The 14517-nt window shown below is 42.1% G+C and overlaps 1 protein-coding gene across 5 annotated transcripts in view; it reads right to left on the reverse strand.

Annotated features, from left to right (window-relative positions):
* IKZF3 (IKAROS family zinc finger 3) overlaps positions 1-13658 on the reverse strand; it is a 34800-nt gene extending 21142 nt beyond the window's left edge. For 3 of the 5 annotated variants that reach the window (XM_050985785.1, XM_050985784.1, XM_030232405.2), the window contains exons 1-3: positions 11267-11360; positions 8907-8960; positions 7568-7678 (exon numbers count right to left, since the gene is read on the reverse strand). In XM_050985785.1, coding sequence (XP_050841742.1) covers positions 7568-7678; positions 8907-8960; positions 11267-11318 — 217 coding nt within the window. In that variant the 5' untranslated portion in view covers positions 11319-11360. Of the gene's footprint in view, positions 1-7567; positions 7679-8906; positions 8961-9656; positions 9716-11266; positions 11361-13551 lie in introns of those variants that run through there. The other 2 variants (XM_050985782.1, XM_050985783.1) reach the window with 2 other exon arrangements.
* Positions 13659-14517: the final 859 nt, after the last annotated feature.

Genomic DNA, 14517 nt, shown 5'->3' on the forward strand with positions numbered 1-14517 from the left:
GTCCTTGCAGGGTACAGATCCTGGGCCTGTCCCATCCCTCAGGTCCCTTTTTGTGTCACTACAGGCCAAGCAGAGACTTCTGCACTGAAAGTCCCAAATATTGCATTTATTACTTGGACATGTTGGCTTGGGATTTATTTTATCTTTGTGCCTTTTAGTATTTTCTTAGTCCTGTTGTTCAATACAAAAAACCTTGTACTTATTTTGTTTAGCTGCTTTATAAGGTAGACGTGAGGGGTAATTCCTAAATGACCCTGTGCAGAATGCACCTGGTGGAAATTTCATTTCTAAATACAGGAGAGAAACTTTCATCATTCCCCTTTGTGGAGTGCAGGCTCAATGGTAATGAGTCTCCTTGCTTTTATTGTGACTTGAAACAAAAATAGAAACAAATCAAATTGAAATGCAGCACTGAAAATTGGAAAGAAAATAAAAAAATCATCCAGGCATCATTTTCCAAGTGCTCAGATGTGTATTTTCTACTTCATTAATATCAGTGCCTTCTATCATTAAAGCATAGTGTAATTTATCTAGTTGTACAATTAATTGCAAAACAACAGCCACCAACAACACACGTCGTTTCCAAGCTCATGTGAGTCAGGAAACTTGAATTATGTAACTGGTTCTTCAAGAATCTTACTTAAAACAAAGATTTTTCTTATGAAGATTAATATTCCTGTGGAAATCTAGGTTTTCATACACAGTATTTCCCCTCTATTATCATTTTCTGCCTAATCATACTCTAATGTTTTTCTAGGATTTTCATTCAAAAGGTTTCCAGATTATGCTGAAGTTATACTAACAGAAATAGGGGTAAAGGAAAAATATTCCCCAAAACTGAGTGTTCCCAAAGCTGGAGTAAAACAGGACAAACTGCACAGCAACATTGTGCAGTGCTGAGTTTAGAGAAGGAAATGGTATTTAACTTCATTGAAGTACATTTAAATGCTCTTAACTGAAACTACAAACAGAATTTGGGGAAGCAGAATGACCTTTCCTGGGACAAATCGGACTAGGGGCTGGAAAACTATAACTAGTGTATGCTGAAACTACCATGGGATTGTGTTTTGGTTGTTTAATTATAAAAAGTGGCAATAATTTGTCATTTTTACTCTTTTTACAGCCCCAGTGTTGGAGGGGAGCACAGAGGGAATCCCATCCCACATCCTCAGGCCTGCAGGGCCTAGGTTTTCCAACACCTGTCCCAGATGAAATTTATTTTAATTTTGACACCTGTTAACATTATCCTTTCAAATTTGAATATCTTTAAAGTCTCCCCTCTTACAAAAAAACCACAGAAAAAGATGAAACTGCACAAGCTCTTCCCTTCCTTTGCCGTTCAGATACCATCACGCAGAGAGAACATTTCTAAAATGACAATTCCTGAAGTCCAGCAAGACAGATACAATCACAACCGTTAAATCAGACTTCAATGAGACAGTTAATCAGAGAACATCTGGACCCAACAGTCAGACTGAGAAAGGCCACATGTTAAATTCAGATAATCACTGGTATTACTTATATCAAGGGACCAATCACTAATGTGACCACTCAGGCACAGTCAGCTCTGGTCAACTGTGCTTCAAATGAACTTCAAACCTGAGAAATTCAATGTATCATTTCATTTAATCTTTGTAAATTCATTTCCCAGGAGCCTTCTTAACAATGCAATGTATTCTTGTAAGAAAAGTTAAATATGGAGAGAAAATAAGATAAAATAATAGGAAGAACAGGGAAATTTGTGATAAATACCTGAGGAATTTTAACACATATAGGCTGAAGGCAGGAGCTTGGTTCAGATGATCTTGAACACCTTGAACCAATTTGATTGAACTATAAAAAAATCTGGTAGCAAATAATCTGTACTTGAATTTTAGATTACACCTGTGTTGTCTCCTATTTGAGGTTCTTTATTCAAATATTTGTAGTTTACTTTTAGCCCAGCCTTGTAGAGAAACGAGTGCACCCGCTTTGTGTTCCCTTAGTAACACTGATCTTACAGCTGTAAGATCTTACAGCTCTTTCCCATCCTAAACGTTCCCGGCAGTCTGCACAACAAATCCAGCCGTCCCTGGAAGAGCAGGATTGCTCAAAGCGCCTGTCGGGAGCACCTGCAGCTCCCGGAGCCGCTCCTGGAGGTGGAGCTCCTGCACCAGGAGAGCAGGAGAGGAGCGCGGCGGGCACGCACGGCAGGTGAGCGCAGCCACACGCTGCTCCTCGGGAGTACAGCCAGCCGAACTCCGAATTTACAAAGTTCCTAAAGCTCCTGCAGAGCAGAAGGAAATAGAGACGGAACAAGAACTGGGGAAAATGAAGAGCTGAGGACGCGGAAACGCCGGCTCGGGGAGCCCCAGGTGAAACAGGCACCGAGCACCCGCTGCAAACTCTGCACAGCTCAGTTAACTGTCAGTCAGCAGCGAGACAAAAGAGCCATCAATTCCAACGCTCAGGGAACCATTTGTATCTATTTCAGCAAAGTTTTCACTCTTGTGGTTCTGTTTCCCCTTCTTGAAACTTTTCCAGCAGCACAAACAGTGAACCTGTCCCTTCAACTCCCATTTTGTGCCTTGTTTGGTGGCAAAATGTGACTCATCCCCATTAACTGATTTCCTTTTCACTAATCTGTATTTCCAAAAATAGATTATTTCCTACAATAACATGTGATTTGAGTTCCCAGACCCATTTTCTGCATCTTCACTTATTTTCTGCTGGGGGGAGTGGGGAGGGATCGCAACTCATCAGTCTTGGACTAGATTTTATTTCAGTGCCAAAGGAATAAATATTTCTCTCACTTGTAATTTCAGGGAATTATTTTGTATCCATTCAAGGTACCCATTTTAGAACAAGTGAAAAAAAAAAAAAGGAGTTTAAAAAGTTATGGAATTAAGGCCATCATCTATTGAATAACTGTGCATCCTCTTTCCAGCCCTTGTTCTGTCTCAAAGCTTCCACTGGGAGTCAGGACATCTCAAAAGTAAATTCTATTTTCTAATCACTATAATGGGTTAATTAGAATGAGAAATAGCTGCACTTTCCGATTATCTCCAGGCAATCAGAGTATCCGAATGTCTGTGTCAGTGCTGAGTACTCAGGATAGTCCAGCTGATGTCAATCATTTACAGGCTGGGTGACACCACCGCCCCGTTGATGTCACCGAGCGTGCCTGGCAGCATTCCTGCCGCTGACAGCACAGTCTGAAGAGTTCAAACAAAGTCAAGAGGATCGTTTGTTGATAAGGAAAACGCGGCTTTCAGTCCCAATAGATCCCCCAGAGAAGCCTGACCCGTTCAGCACAGGCTCCTTGTTGGCTTTAACACTACAGAAATCCCCTTGCAGTGAACTTCTGCTGATGTTGTCAGATAACCCCAAGTCCCATGAGCGCCGGGGCTCAAGCTGGGCTTGGGAGATGAAATATTCTGATAAAAAACGGCACTTCCTTTCCAGGCAGATAAGTGTATGTTCTTGCAGCACCGCTGGAACCTCGCTGAGCGCCCCAGTGAGGCTCTGTCACCTCTCCTGCCTCACTCCAGCCTTTCAACCGCCCCCCTCACACACCTCAGTGCAGCAGCAATTAACATCCATAAACCACAAATGTGGCTTTTATCTCTTTTTAGCTCACAACCATGAAAGCTCACTGACATTCATAACACCCCAAAAGTTGTCTGCCTCAACAGCTGAGAGAATTAAGACATAATTAAACATTCGTGCTTGACTGCGACTCCCAGAGGAAGGAACGTGGCTTTTTAAATTTAATTTTTAAATTAAAGATGTGCCAGCTTTGGCCACCAAAGGTAACAGTGTTGGGGGCACATAAAGAAACAGGGGAAATCAAGAGCTTCCCCCCCTCTCTCATTGCTTGTCTCTTTTCAGACTAGACACAGGAAGCACCATGGGAACGGTGTATTTTTATGGTTGCAGGCAAGCATACACCATGTGCACCACAGCGTGCAGCTTCCAGTCCCTTGAGGCAAGAAAAGGGGGTTTTGTTTCTTTTTTTTCCTTCTTCCCCATCAAGCTTTTAATTACCATTTTACTATAGCCTGCTGCCTAATTGTTTGCCCGATACTTAGCACTGATCATCATGGAAGCCTGTTTAACAGGGGGGTGGAGTAGGACAAGTTGTTTCCATGGAATGGCATCTCACCTGTGTCAGGACACACATAAAAAACACCATAAGCTGGTGTGTTTGCACAGGCTCAGAGAAATACAAATACAAAACTGTTTGCTGGAAAAGTGGATTTTTTTCATACCAAATGAGGTCCAGCGATAGTGTTTCAGCCCTATACGTTAATTTAGTGCTTTTATTAACTGTCTGTAAGATTTTAAAAGCATCCCAGCACCACTTTTAGCATTAAAGTCTCCACCAAACCAAATCAGACAACATCTAGATTTAAACAGGTCCAGCTCAAAGCCTCAGAATAATTCCCCACAACATACTCACAGTGTCACCCATGAATAATGCAAGAATCACAAAAACATGCAGCCCAAGAAACTGGGAGATTCCTACTCACTATGGATGGCTGACAAGACGTGGAAAAACCAGCCATAATTGTGCTGGAGAAAAACATGTTACAGACATACTAAGGCAGTGGAAAGCAGGTTATCGAAGGCCTGATCTCTCTCCATGAGTCAGTGGCCTCGTGTTCCCATGATGGCCTTCAGCAGATGGAACAAACCCCGGGGGCACAGATCGTGTGGGGGTTCAGGAGAGAAAAAGGAGAGGTTTCTGGGTTGCAGGCTGTCATCAGCCATGAATTGGGAAGGTGGAATTGCTCACTCACAAACATGATTAACATTTATGAGGACCACATAAATATTTTTTATTATTTCTGTTTAAATTTGATATAAAATGAGGGGATTAGTGATCGTATCAATGTGCCAAATAAAGAAATGGAGCTTTTTTGGTTTTTATTAACCAGTAGATTTTTCAGGTGTAGGCAGGACATAATCCTTTTCCCAAAAGCCATCACCAATACTGACGATATTTCTATTCTGTGATCTTGGAGAGTATTATATATTCATTTTACCAGGGTTAGTGATCCCCAAAAGATAATCCTCCCACCAGGACAGCACTGTCAAAATGTGGTTTCATTTATAGAAGTCAGACAGTAGTTAGTGACCCACGAGGACTGCTCAGGGACTAACAGAGCTGCTGCTATTTTATAGAGGGCATGACATGAAAGCTGAGATTATTTGTGAATTACAGTCTCCAACAGCAACTGAACTGGTGTTGTTGGGAGGAAATTTAAGTGCACCTACTGATGGTTGCAGGGCCTGGAGTACTAGCACAGCATGCTAAAATATTTAAGATTTATTGTGCTTCCGGTATCAGAATGACTGCAGAGAACAGTGTGTGAAGCACTGAAGCAAGCATTATGTATATTTTATTTTGTGCCATTTCACATGGAGATGCTGGAGGTACCTTTTTTGTGCATTTGAAGCAGCTTTCTCCTTGTAGTCATGGCTTTATTCCTACAGTGAGCAGCAAGGAATGAGGCACTGTGGTACTGAAGGTTCATACTCACTTTATAATGAATGAGCTCTAATGGTAAGGGAGGCTGCTGGAGGGGAATGATGTTTTATTGATATTTATAGCATTGTCTTTGAGATGTAAATTTTCAGTGTTTGCATTCCAGAACAAATGGCAAAGAGACTTTAAGAGATCAGCAGCAATATAAAAAATGAATGGTAAGAGCTGTACTGACACAGTCTCTCACATGTCCAAGTTGTTCCTGACTTAAATGTATGGAACAGAGGATGAGAAATGGTACTGGAGGCACAGGGCAGCCAGAGAACAGGAAAAGGACTTGCTTCAAGCCTGGACACTGCATATGAGCAGTATGGACACGGCTACTGGAAAGGGAAGGTGGGAAGAAGCTACAGCAACTCCTCTCAGGTGGTCAGTACTGAGGGGTTTGGGAAAGAAATCCTATCCTGGCTTCCTGCACCCACAGCTCATGAGCAGGAGGAGTGAAGGGCTGGAACACTGGGAAAGCAAAGGGAGAAGTGAGCCAGTGAGAGTGGAGTTGGTGCAAGGGGTGGACAAACAGCTGGAGCATGGCTGTGAATATTTTATGTCCTGTGGGATCTGAGAGATCAGCTGCCTTGGTTGTAGAAAATGCTCAAGTCTTCCATATTCTGTCTATTCTATCAAACTTCTGTATTTAGGGTAAGCAGAGCAGAACTCACCTGCCCAAGGCAGGCTCTATATTGCAGGCATCTATAATGAGCTAATCTCAACTGCAGAGTCCTGCTAAGCAGCAGCTGCTCTGGGGACACAAGGCTTTTCATCCTAATCCAGACACCCAAATTTGGTCAGAAAACCTGTGTGATGTCTGTCCATAAATTGCCCAGAAATGCCAGACACCAGCAGTTCCAGATACTGGCGCTGTAGATCCTTGAATGAGATTCCTCTCACCACTCCCTTGAGTGTTTTATGTTTGCTTGCAATTTGTTAACCAATAAAAACATTTGGTCTTTAATAATGCAAAAGCATAACCTCTGCAAAATAATCACATTAATGTTAGAGGGAACAACCAAAGCTACTTACACAGCCAAAACAAACAATTCTTTAGTGATTTACTTGATTCATGTGATACAAACTCTACCTCAAACTCCTACCCAAAGCCACAGCTGTAATTTCCCTTGGTGCTGCTGCACTGCCATGGACTTGTGTCACAGAAAGGCCCTGTGACACTGATGATACCATGTGTGCTGTGCCCAGGACACGTGCCCCACATCCTCCACACTCCTCACTGGTTGTGGCTGAGGCCCCTGACACGGATGAACACTCTCAGATCATGGGCAGGAGCTGTTGTTCATGCTGAGATTTCAGTTTAGGAGCTTCTACAGCACAGAAAAAACTCAGCACATGTGTCATGGACACATGTAAACCCCTGAGCTCTGTACAATTGCCAAGTTTCAGGAGCTGCTGCTGTTATATTCTATCTATAAATGAAGAGAGCCTGATGGTTTTTAAAGACAGTACATATTAGTTTACTATTTTAATTAATCCCTGTGTTTTCTCTCGGACCTGTAGGAAGGGTATTTTCTTCAACAATAAATGTGGAGAACTGACCAACCTCCCTTTTACCCCCAGTTTAAAATTCAGCATTACTGCTACAGTTTTAAATTTTACAGGTCTAAGTGGTCCTGTGAATTTGAGATAACTTGTTCTTTCTTTAAAAAAAAAAAAAAAAAAGAATAAATTATCAAGTTATTTTTTAGGTATGAAAGTACTTAGCATAAATCAAAATTGCAATCCTAACACAGGATTTGCCTATGCAAACTGCTCTTAGGAATTTGTTACCACACACATTAGAGGCTCACCAGATGCACTTGCTCTTTTATCTTCTCATCCATATTTCACAGAATCTGTAAAACTGACCTTGCTAAAATGCACGTGAGGTTCCCTGATGGAAAAGTGTTGCTCCTCTTTAGAATGTGTTGAAATGTTCCAAAAGAATTGTATTGCTATTCCTTTTAAAGGCATGCTCTCATAGCATAATCAGATGAATAAAAAGACAAAATACAATTATTATTTATCAGAATTCCAACTCTGCTTTACCTCCTGCTTCTTCATTAGACTGATTGTGTTCCTTCATATCTTCCACATTATCCATGCTTTCCATTTCCTGGGATTTGTTCAGATTACAGTCTGTCAAATCCTCTTGTTCCTCTGGAAAAAAAAAAAAGGCAAAAAAAAAATTAACTATTTATTCCCCAAGAATATTTCCAGGTGATTCCCTCAAAGAAAGTACCTGCACACTCCCAGCACTGCTGACAGTTCCCACAATGTTATTTCTACAGATGCACTGGTTGCACTTTGGGGAAGGATTTCACTTCCCAAAATCCTACACAAACTCTCACACACACCAGGAACATATTTTCAGCTTTTGCTCGGATCTAAATATTCTGCAGGTTATTCTAAATGGCAGCAGGAATAAAATCCAGCATATCTAACTCTATCGTAGGTGCTCTGACAACTGCTGTGAGCAGGGATGGAGTTCCTGGGAGCAAGGCAAAGGAATCACAGCTCTACTTTGTTCTTTTGGGGAAAAATTTTAATCATTCTGGCCTTAGGCCAGAAAACTGCTCAAGCAGATGTAACCAAGGCATCTTTGAACCCACTTGCACTTCTCTGCTTATTCCACGTGTGTATTTTTAAATATCAACATTATCATGCAGACCAGCATCCCAGAGATCCCAGCCTCTCTACTTGGAAATAAAGACACATTTTTAACTGTAGTGAAATTTATTCGGGTAAAGTGTTTCAAATAAAGCCTCTTTCATTAACCCCACAATGCAAACTAGCTCCATATTTTGTGTATTTCTGTAAATTTCAAATCAATATTTCATTAAAAAACAGGCTATTTTTTTTCAAACATTATGGGAATTTTAAAAATTTACAGTAACACTGTGAAATTGCTGGTAAATTCTTTAACTTACTGACAGCTGGATGGTAACACCTCTGATCCTTCTCAAGCTAAATATTACATTGGAGCTGAAAAGAGGCTTGACTTTTTGATTAACAAGAAAGTGAAACACTTGTCAAATTCACTCAGGAGGTTTGTTTTCATATTTTTAGAAATGCAGTCAAGCAAGAGAATTGTATTATTCTTGCTTCCCTAATCAAAACTTCCAGCTTTCTCCTGAAAATATTTCCTTTTCTCTTATACAGTCCTTTTTTTCCCACTTCACAATAATTTTCCAGTATTATATTGAACTTCCATGGTTTTATTTCATCTCTTTAATTCACTTTTTTTGCCTTTAATGTCCCTCTTTGTACTTTTGACTGTTATTCAGTGTCCTGGGACCCTAAAGCAGCTACAATTCTTGTATTTTTTGCCATTTAAATATAAATTTGTCAAGAGAGGGTGGAAGAACACAACTGAACAGCACAGTACCTGCAGCTATGGGCTGTTCCTGAGGGTTACTGAGGTCCATCCCGGGCTGTGAATCTGCAAAAAACAGAAAAGCAGCCTGAGCTGTCTAATATTTAAAACAGTTCACAACACACTTGTTACAATCTTATAAATTCCTGTTTTCTTGGCTGAAAGTAAAATTGAAAAAGAAAAGGTTTCAAAGAAATAAAAACCAAATTAGTATCATGCTTCACTTCTTTATATCCTGAGCACTGGCCTGTGCCCAGAAAAGAGATTAAGTATGATTTTCTAACTTAAAAAAATTATAGAACAGAGTACCTTAAGCTTTCAATTTACTCATCGAGTACCCTGTGAGCACAGTGCAGCTGTAGTACCTCTGGAGCAAGCTAATTTCTCTAAAGCACAAAGATATTTTTGCATTCTTTTTCCAACACAAAGGGAAACCCCCATTATCTTCACAAGATCTACTTGGTTTTCATGGGAATGCAAGTTTAATTCCCACTGAGAAATTCCAAGAGGGATCAAATGCTAGGAATTTTAAACATTTTTCAGGCGAATACCCCGTGCAGCCCAGTTTCCCAGTGTGCTGGGGGCTCAGCAGAGCTCTGAGGCCAACACAAGCTGCAGGTATCCCCATTGCCCAGTGCCCAAAGTTCAGCTGCTGAGTTGAATTGGAGGCACAGACCTGAGCTGTCCCATTATGTCTTTACTCCAGACCTCCCTGCCTTGAGATTTCATTCTTAGGAGGTTAAATTCTTAACACATAGTTACCTGCTTCCTTCCTCCTTTCTTTCCTGTAGCTTTTTCCCCCTCTTTACTTTTTACATGCCATAACATCTTTTATCAGCTTTGAACCTAAAAAATAATAGTTTCTGGACCAGGAAAATTTCTTCCTGGCAGTTACATAACAGAAACACCCAGGCAGCGGGCATGAGGTGTTAACCACGGGTGACATTTACCCCATAATTATCTGTCTTTACCTCCTCTGCATATGGAACTTTTTTGTGGTCTCTGCAACGTTAAAATATAAAGCTCTGGTAACTCTCCAGCAAGGCAGCATGGTATCAGAAGAGGTACTCCAAAAAACCTCTATGAATAGAGGGGGGGATAATGTGTGCAACAAAATAGAGGCCTTGCATCATAAAGATAGACACAGAATTAAATGACAAAAAGTTCAGATATTTACTGAATTGATATTTTGAAGTAAATAAGAAAGATCAAGGAACTGTATAGTCATAACCCTTAATTTCTCATTTTCATTCTATTATGCCAGGAAAATTGAGGTACAAAGAAGCAAATGGACAAATTTATACAGCAAATAATGATGAGAAAACATCAGTAAATGCTGGGTAAATGAACAAAATTTCCTATAATATTGATTTTAACTTTACATTGCAATAAGTTGACCAGAGAAGCTGTGGCTGCCCCATCCCTGGAAGTGCTCAGTGCCAGGCTGGATGGGGCTTGGAGCAGCCTGGGATAGTGGAAGGTGCCCCTGCCCAGGGCAGGGGGTGGGACTGGGTGAGGTTTAGAGCTCTTCCATCCCAAAACTGTGATTCCATGAATACAGACACTTAAATTACACAAACCCTTGTAATTCTGCACATAATTAAATAAAATCTCCCTTATTCTGCAACATTTGATTTTGGTTTTAATTGCATTCAGAATCCCTGCACGGTTGCTCCATTTGGGTGATGGGGGTCAAAGCCCCAGGCTGAAGTCCCAAGGTGCCATTGAAACCTTGGCAGCAATTCTGGGTTCCCCTGAGCTCCAAGGAGGTCATGGAAGAAAAAACTAGAACCTCTACATGACTGCTTGAATTCCAATAATTCTACATATATTCCTGGATAACTGTGTATTTTCAGAAACCATTGGATTCCTCAGGTTTCCCTGGCAGCTGCAGGACAACTTGCTGGAGAACAGCATTGCCTGAACAAGAGAGCCAAGCAGGACCTGCTCAGCCTCCTCATCTCCTCCTTGCTGAGATGGCGTCTGTGAATTTATTCATATTTTGTTGAACACAACAGTTTCATGCCCATGATGGCTGCTGGGCAGGATAACCCTTCGGAAGAGATAAGAACAATGACACATCATAGAACGTTTCTCTTCTTGCTTGAGAAACATCCTGGTCTTTGTCTCACTTTCAAGCCTCCAACCTCCCCTCACCAGCACCTGGTTCTTTACAGCATCAGTCTCCAGCAGCTTCTTAGAACCTTAGTGGTCTCTTCATGATTAACTTCAGGTCTCTTTCCTGACAATCCCAAGCCATATCCTTCATGGTGAAAGGAGAACATGTGGGTATATTCCACCCCTGATTCTATACCAATAAGGTTATTTTTCTACCAAATGTTCAGAAAAACACAAGGCAGGAAATCACTTACAGAGCACGTTTGTCTTCCCAAGCTTCAAAGAGCTCCAGTGGCTGGGGTGCATGGGAAGAGGACGCTGGTCTCTGTGTGCTGCAGCTGAGGCACAATGTGCATTTACAAAGCAGAAGTAAAATTCGTGTGCTTTCGAAACCAATCCTTGGCCATCCTGTGTACTACACCGATAGGCAAAGGGAGCCAAAATATTCAAATAGCTTGCTAAAAAAGTGCTGTGGTATTTCAGTATGCAACACTCTTCATACTTTATCCTGGTATTTGACCAGAACAGCCAACCAGAAATTTAACTCCCCTAAAATGGATATTTTTCAAATCACTGATGACCCTATTTCCTTTCTGTCCTTAATACAGGATGGGAGGTATATTTTGAATTATTATAATTTCACCTGTTGGTCCCCCAGATGAAACCAGAATTCTGCCTTTTTCCTGCTTGCTGCACTTTTCAGCTCAGTAGCACAGGGAAGGAGACACCTTTGAAAGTCCCATCTGCTCTTAGTCCTTCCATCACAGTACATGGAGCAGAAACAGACAATTTCCTTGTCTGAAATCAGTGCCTTCACTATGTACACCACTCAACCTCTTGCACTCCAACAAGTTTTTCACCTTCAACCCACACTGGACCATTAAGGAGAGAAATTCTAGCTGATGTCTCCACTGAATATACTTCTTCATCATCCACAGCCTCCATGGCTTTCTGAAGAAGGCCAAGTAAACTGGGCCAAGTAAACTCTTTGTGGGGTCTCATACTTTACTGCTCTTAAGCACCATGCAGTGTGTGAAATGTCACAGGCAATTTAAGTGTACACATCATTTTGGGAAGAAATCCTGATCAGCACTGATATTATACACTGATCAGCAGTGTATAATTAAGGATATTTTTCTCATATTGGTGCATATGACCTTCTAAACCCAGTAGAATAATTCAATGATTCAATATAGGATATCCTGAGTCATAGAATATCCTGAGTTGGAAGAGACCCACTAGGATCATCAAGATCCAACCTGTTGATCCAAGCCCAGAACTGGGAGCTGACAGCTCCAGCTTTTCAGTAGTCACAAAACCAAACCACTCATGGAGAAATACAATCAAGTTAATGAGAAATTTTGGTTCAAACACCCACCCTTGCCAGGGCCTGTCTGCTCCTCTGTGACCCTATCAAACCTCCACTCACTGGGTGTGGAAAATCCGAGTCAGCCATGTTATCCCTCTGTCCTCAGGGCATGGAGATTTGTCCAAGACCCACGGAAACACCCCTGAAAGTCACTGTATCCAAGGATAACACATTACAACAGTGTTGCACTAACTTCATCCCCAGCCCAACACCCTCAGGCACATTAATGAATCCTCACCATCCTCAAGTACAGACCCAAAAGCTGAAGGATCATTTCCATGTTCACTTTGAGCACACAAGAAATAAGAACACCAAAGAGAGGACTTCTTAGATAACCTCAGTTATAGTGAAACCCTGTTATTTTCTAATTGCAGACTATTCCAAGACACCTCACAAACTTTCCCTCCCCAAAAGACAGCAATCCCAACTCATTCAAGAAAATGAAGCTGCATTTTTAAATGCTAAAGTGCCCCCAAACCCTTTCTTTCAAATCATTAGTTACTTCTCTCCAACAGCAGCATTCTCGATTCAGTCAGATTCAATGAGTGATTATTTACAGGAAAATAGTTTCAAAGCCTTCAGCAAAGGAAGATGCATTTTTAAATAGGCATCTGCAGCTAACTTAAAATAACCAAAAGCCCCAAGTCATTGAGACAGGACAGAATCTAAACTGGAACTCTTAAAGCACTGAAGTAAGAATCTCCACCTTTGAAACAAGAAACCAAGTGATGCTTTGCAAAGCTTCTCTGCAGGATTGTTAAAAACACCAGAAACACTGCTTTTCTAAGACAGGTAATTACTCCAGAACCCAATATTAACTCCCAGATCGGTTTTTGCTGGCTCTGAATATTAAGGGCATGTTTTACAGGTGAAAAGGAAGAAGACATCCTTGAATTCGTTAAACCCCAGAATAAGAACAGCAGATAAAGTGTGCTCTAAACCCTGGCTTTATCATGCACTTTGTGATATCTCCAAAATCAAACAGAGAGGGGGCAAAAAGCCCCGTTCGTTTCCCGTTTAATTGGTACACGCGACTCTATTTCTTTTCCAGAGCCTGCGAATTGTTTGCAGCAAGAGCTGAAGAAGCAACTGAAAGCCCCCCGGGCGATGGAGCCGCTGCGGGCCCCGGCAGGACAGAGGGTCCTGGGGAAGAGCGGGGTCGTTTCTCACCTTCCATGCTCCGTTCGCGGGTCCCAGCTCCACCTGCCCGCCCGGGCTCGGGGCTGCCAGCGGAGCGCACCGGCCTCGCCTCCCGCCCGTCACCGTGACATCCGGCTCGGCGCTCGGCGGGCGGAGAGCGGCGCCGGGTGGCGGGGAGAGGAGCAGACCCGGTCCCGATGCCGGTGCCGGTATCCCCTGCCTTGGAGCCGCTGCTGGTGCCGCTGGCAGGGGGCTCCGGCCCCTCGGTAGGGGCAGGGGGGCTGAGGGCACAGCGCCTGTTTTGGGAGATCGGGGGAGCCCCCAGCCACCTTCTCCTCCAGAATGGGCACACCTCGGACTGTGTGTTAAAGTTAAATGGCAGGGATAATAATAAAGAGGACTTAGGTTGAGATGGTTTTCTTAAGAAAACAGTGTTGCTATTTAGGAGAAAATCAAAGTACAAAGTTCTTCAATAAAATGAAATATATATGAAATTCAAAGTCCTCTAGTACAGACTCCAAAAAAGGGGCTCTTTCCACACTGGGCCTGAACAGGGCTTTGAGAGACCTGACCAGGTGCAGAGTATCCCTGCTGGGGCAGGGGGTAGCAGCAGGTGACATTTAGAGGTCACCGCAGGCCCAAAACCAGTTAATGAAGTGAGAAGTGAAATCGGGATCTGAGCTCATCACTTGGATCTAAACCCAAAGGCAGCAAGCACAAATTATCATAGATCAGGAGCAGGATAACAACATGGAAACATGATTCTCCTACTCACTTCCTGTGTGGTGCCAACGGCTGCTTCTTGCACTGGTGCTTTTCCATTGCTTGGAAAAAGATCCTAGAAATAAAATGTTAAAAAAAAAAAAAAAGTGGGATAATCAAGCAATTCTTGTCTATTCCTAATCTCTGTAACCCCTTTCCAGAATAATTTATTAATTAGGCAGGTTTCCTGGTTCTACACATTTTAAGGAAGACCTGGGATTGCTGTGCAGCAAT

The sequence above is a fragment of the Serinus canaria genome, chromosome 27 (genome assembly GCF_022539315.1).
Source record: "Serinus canaria isolate serCan28SL12 chromosome 27, serCan2020, whole genome shotgun sequence".
Taxonomy (NCBI): Eukaryota; Metazoa; Chordata; class Aves; order Passeriformes; family Fringillidae; genus Serinus; species Serinus canaria.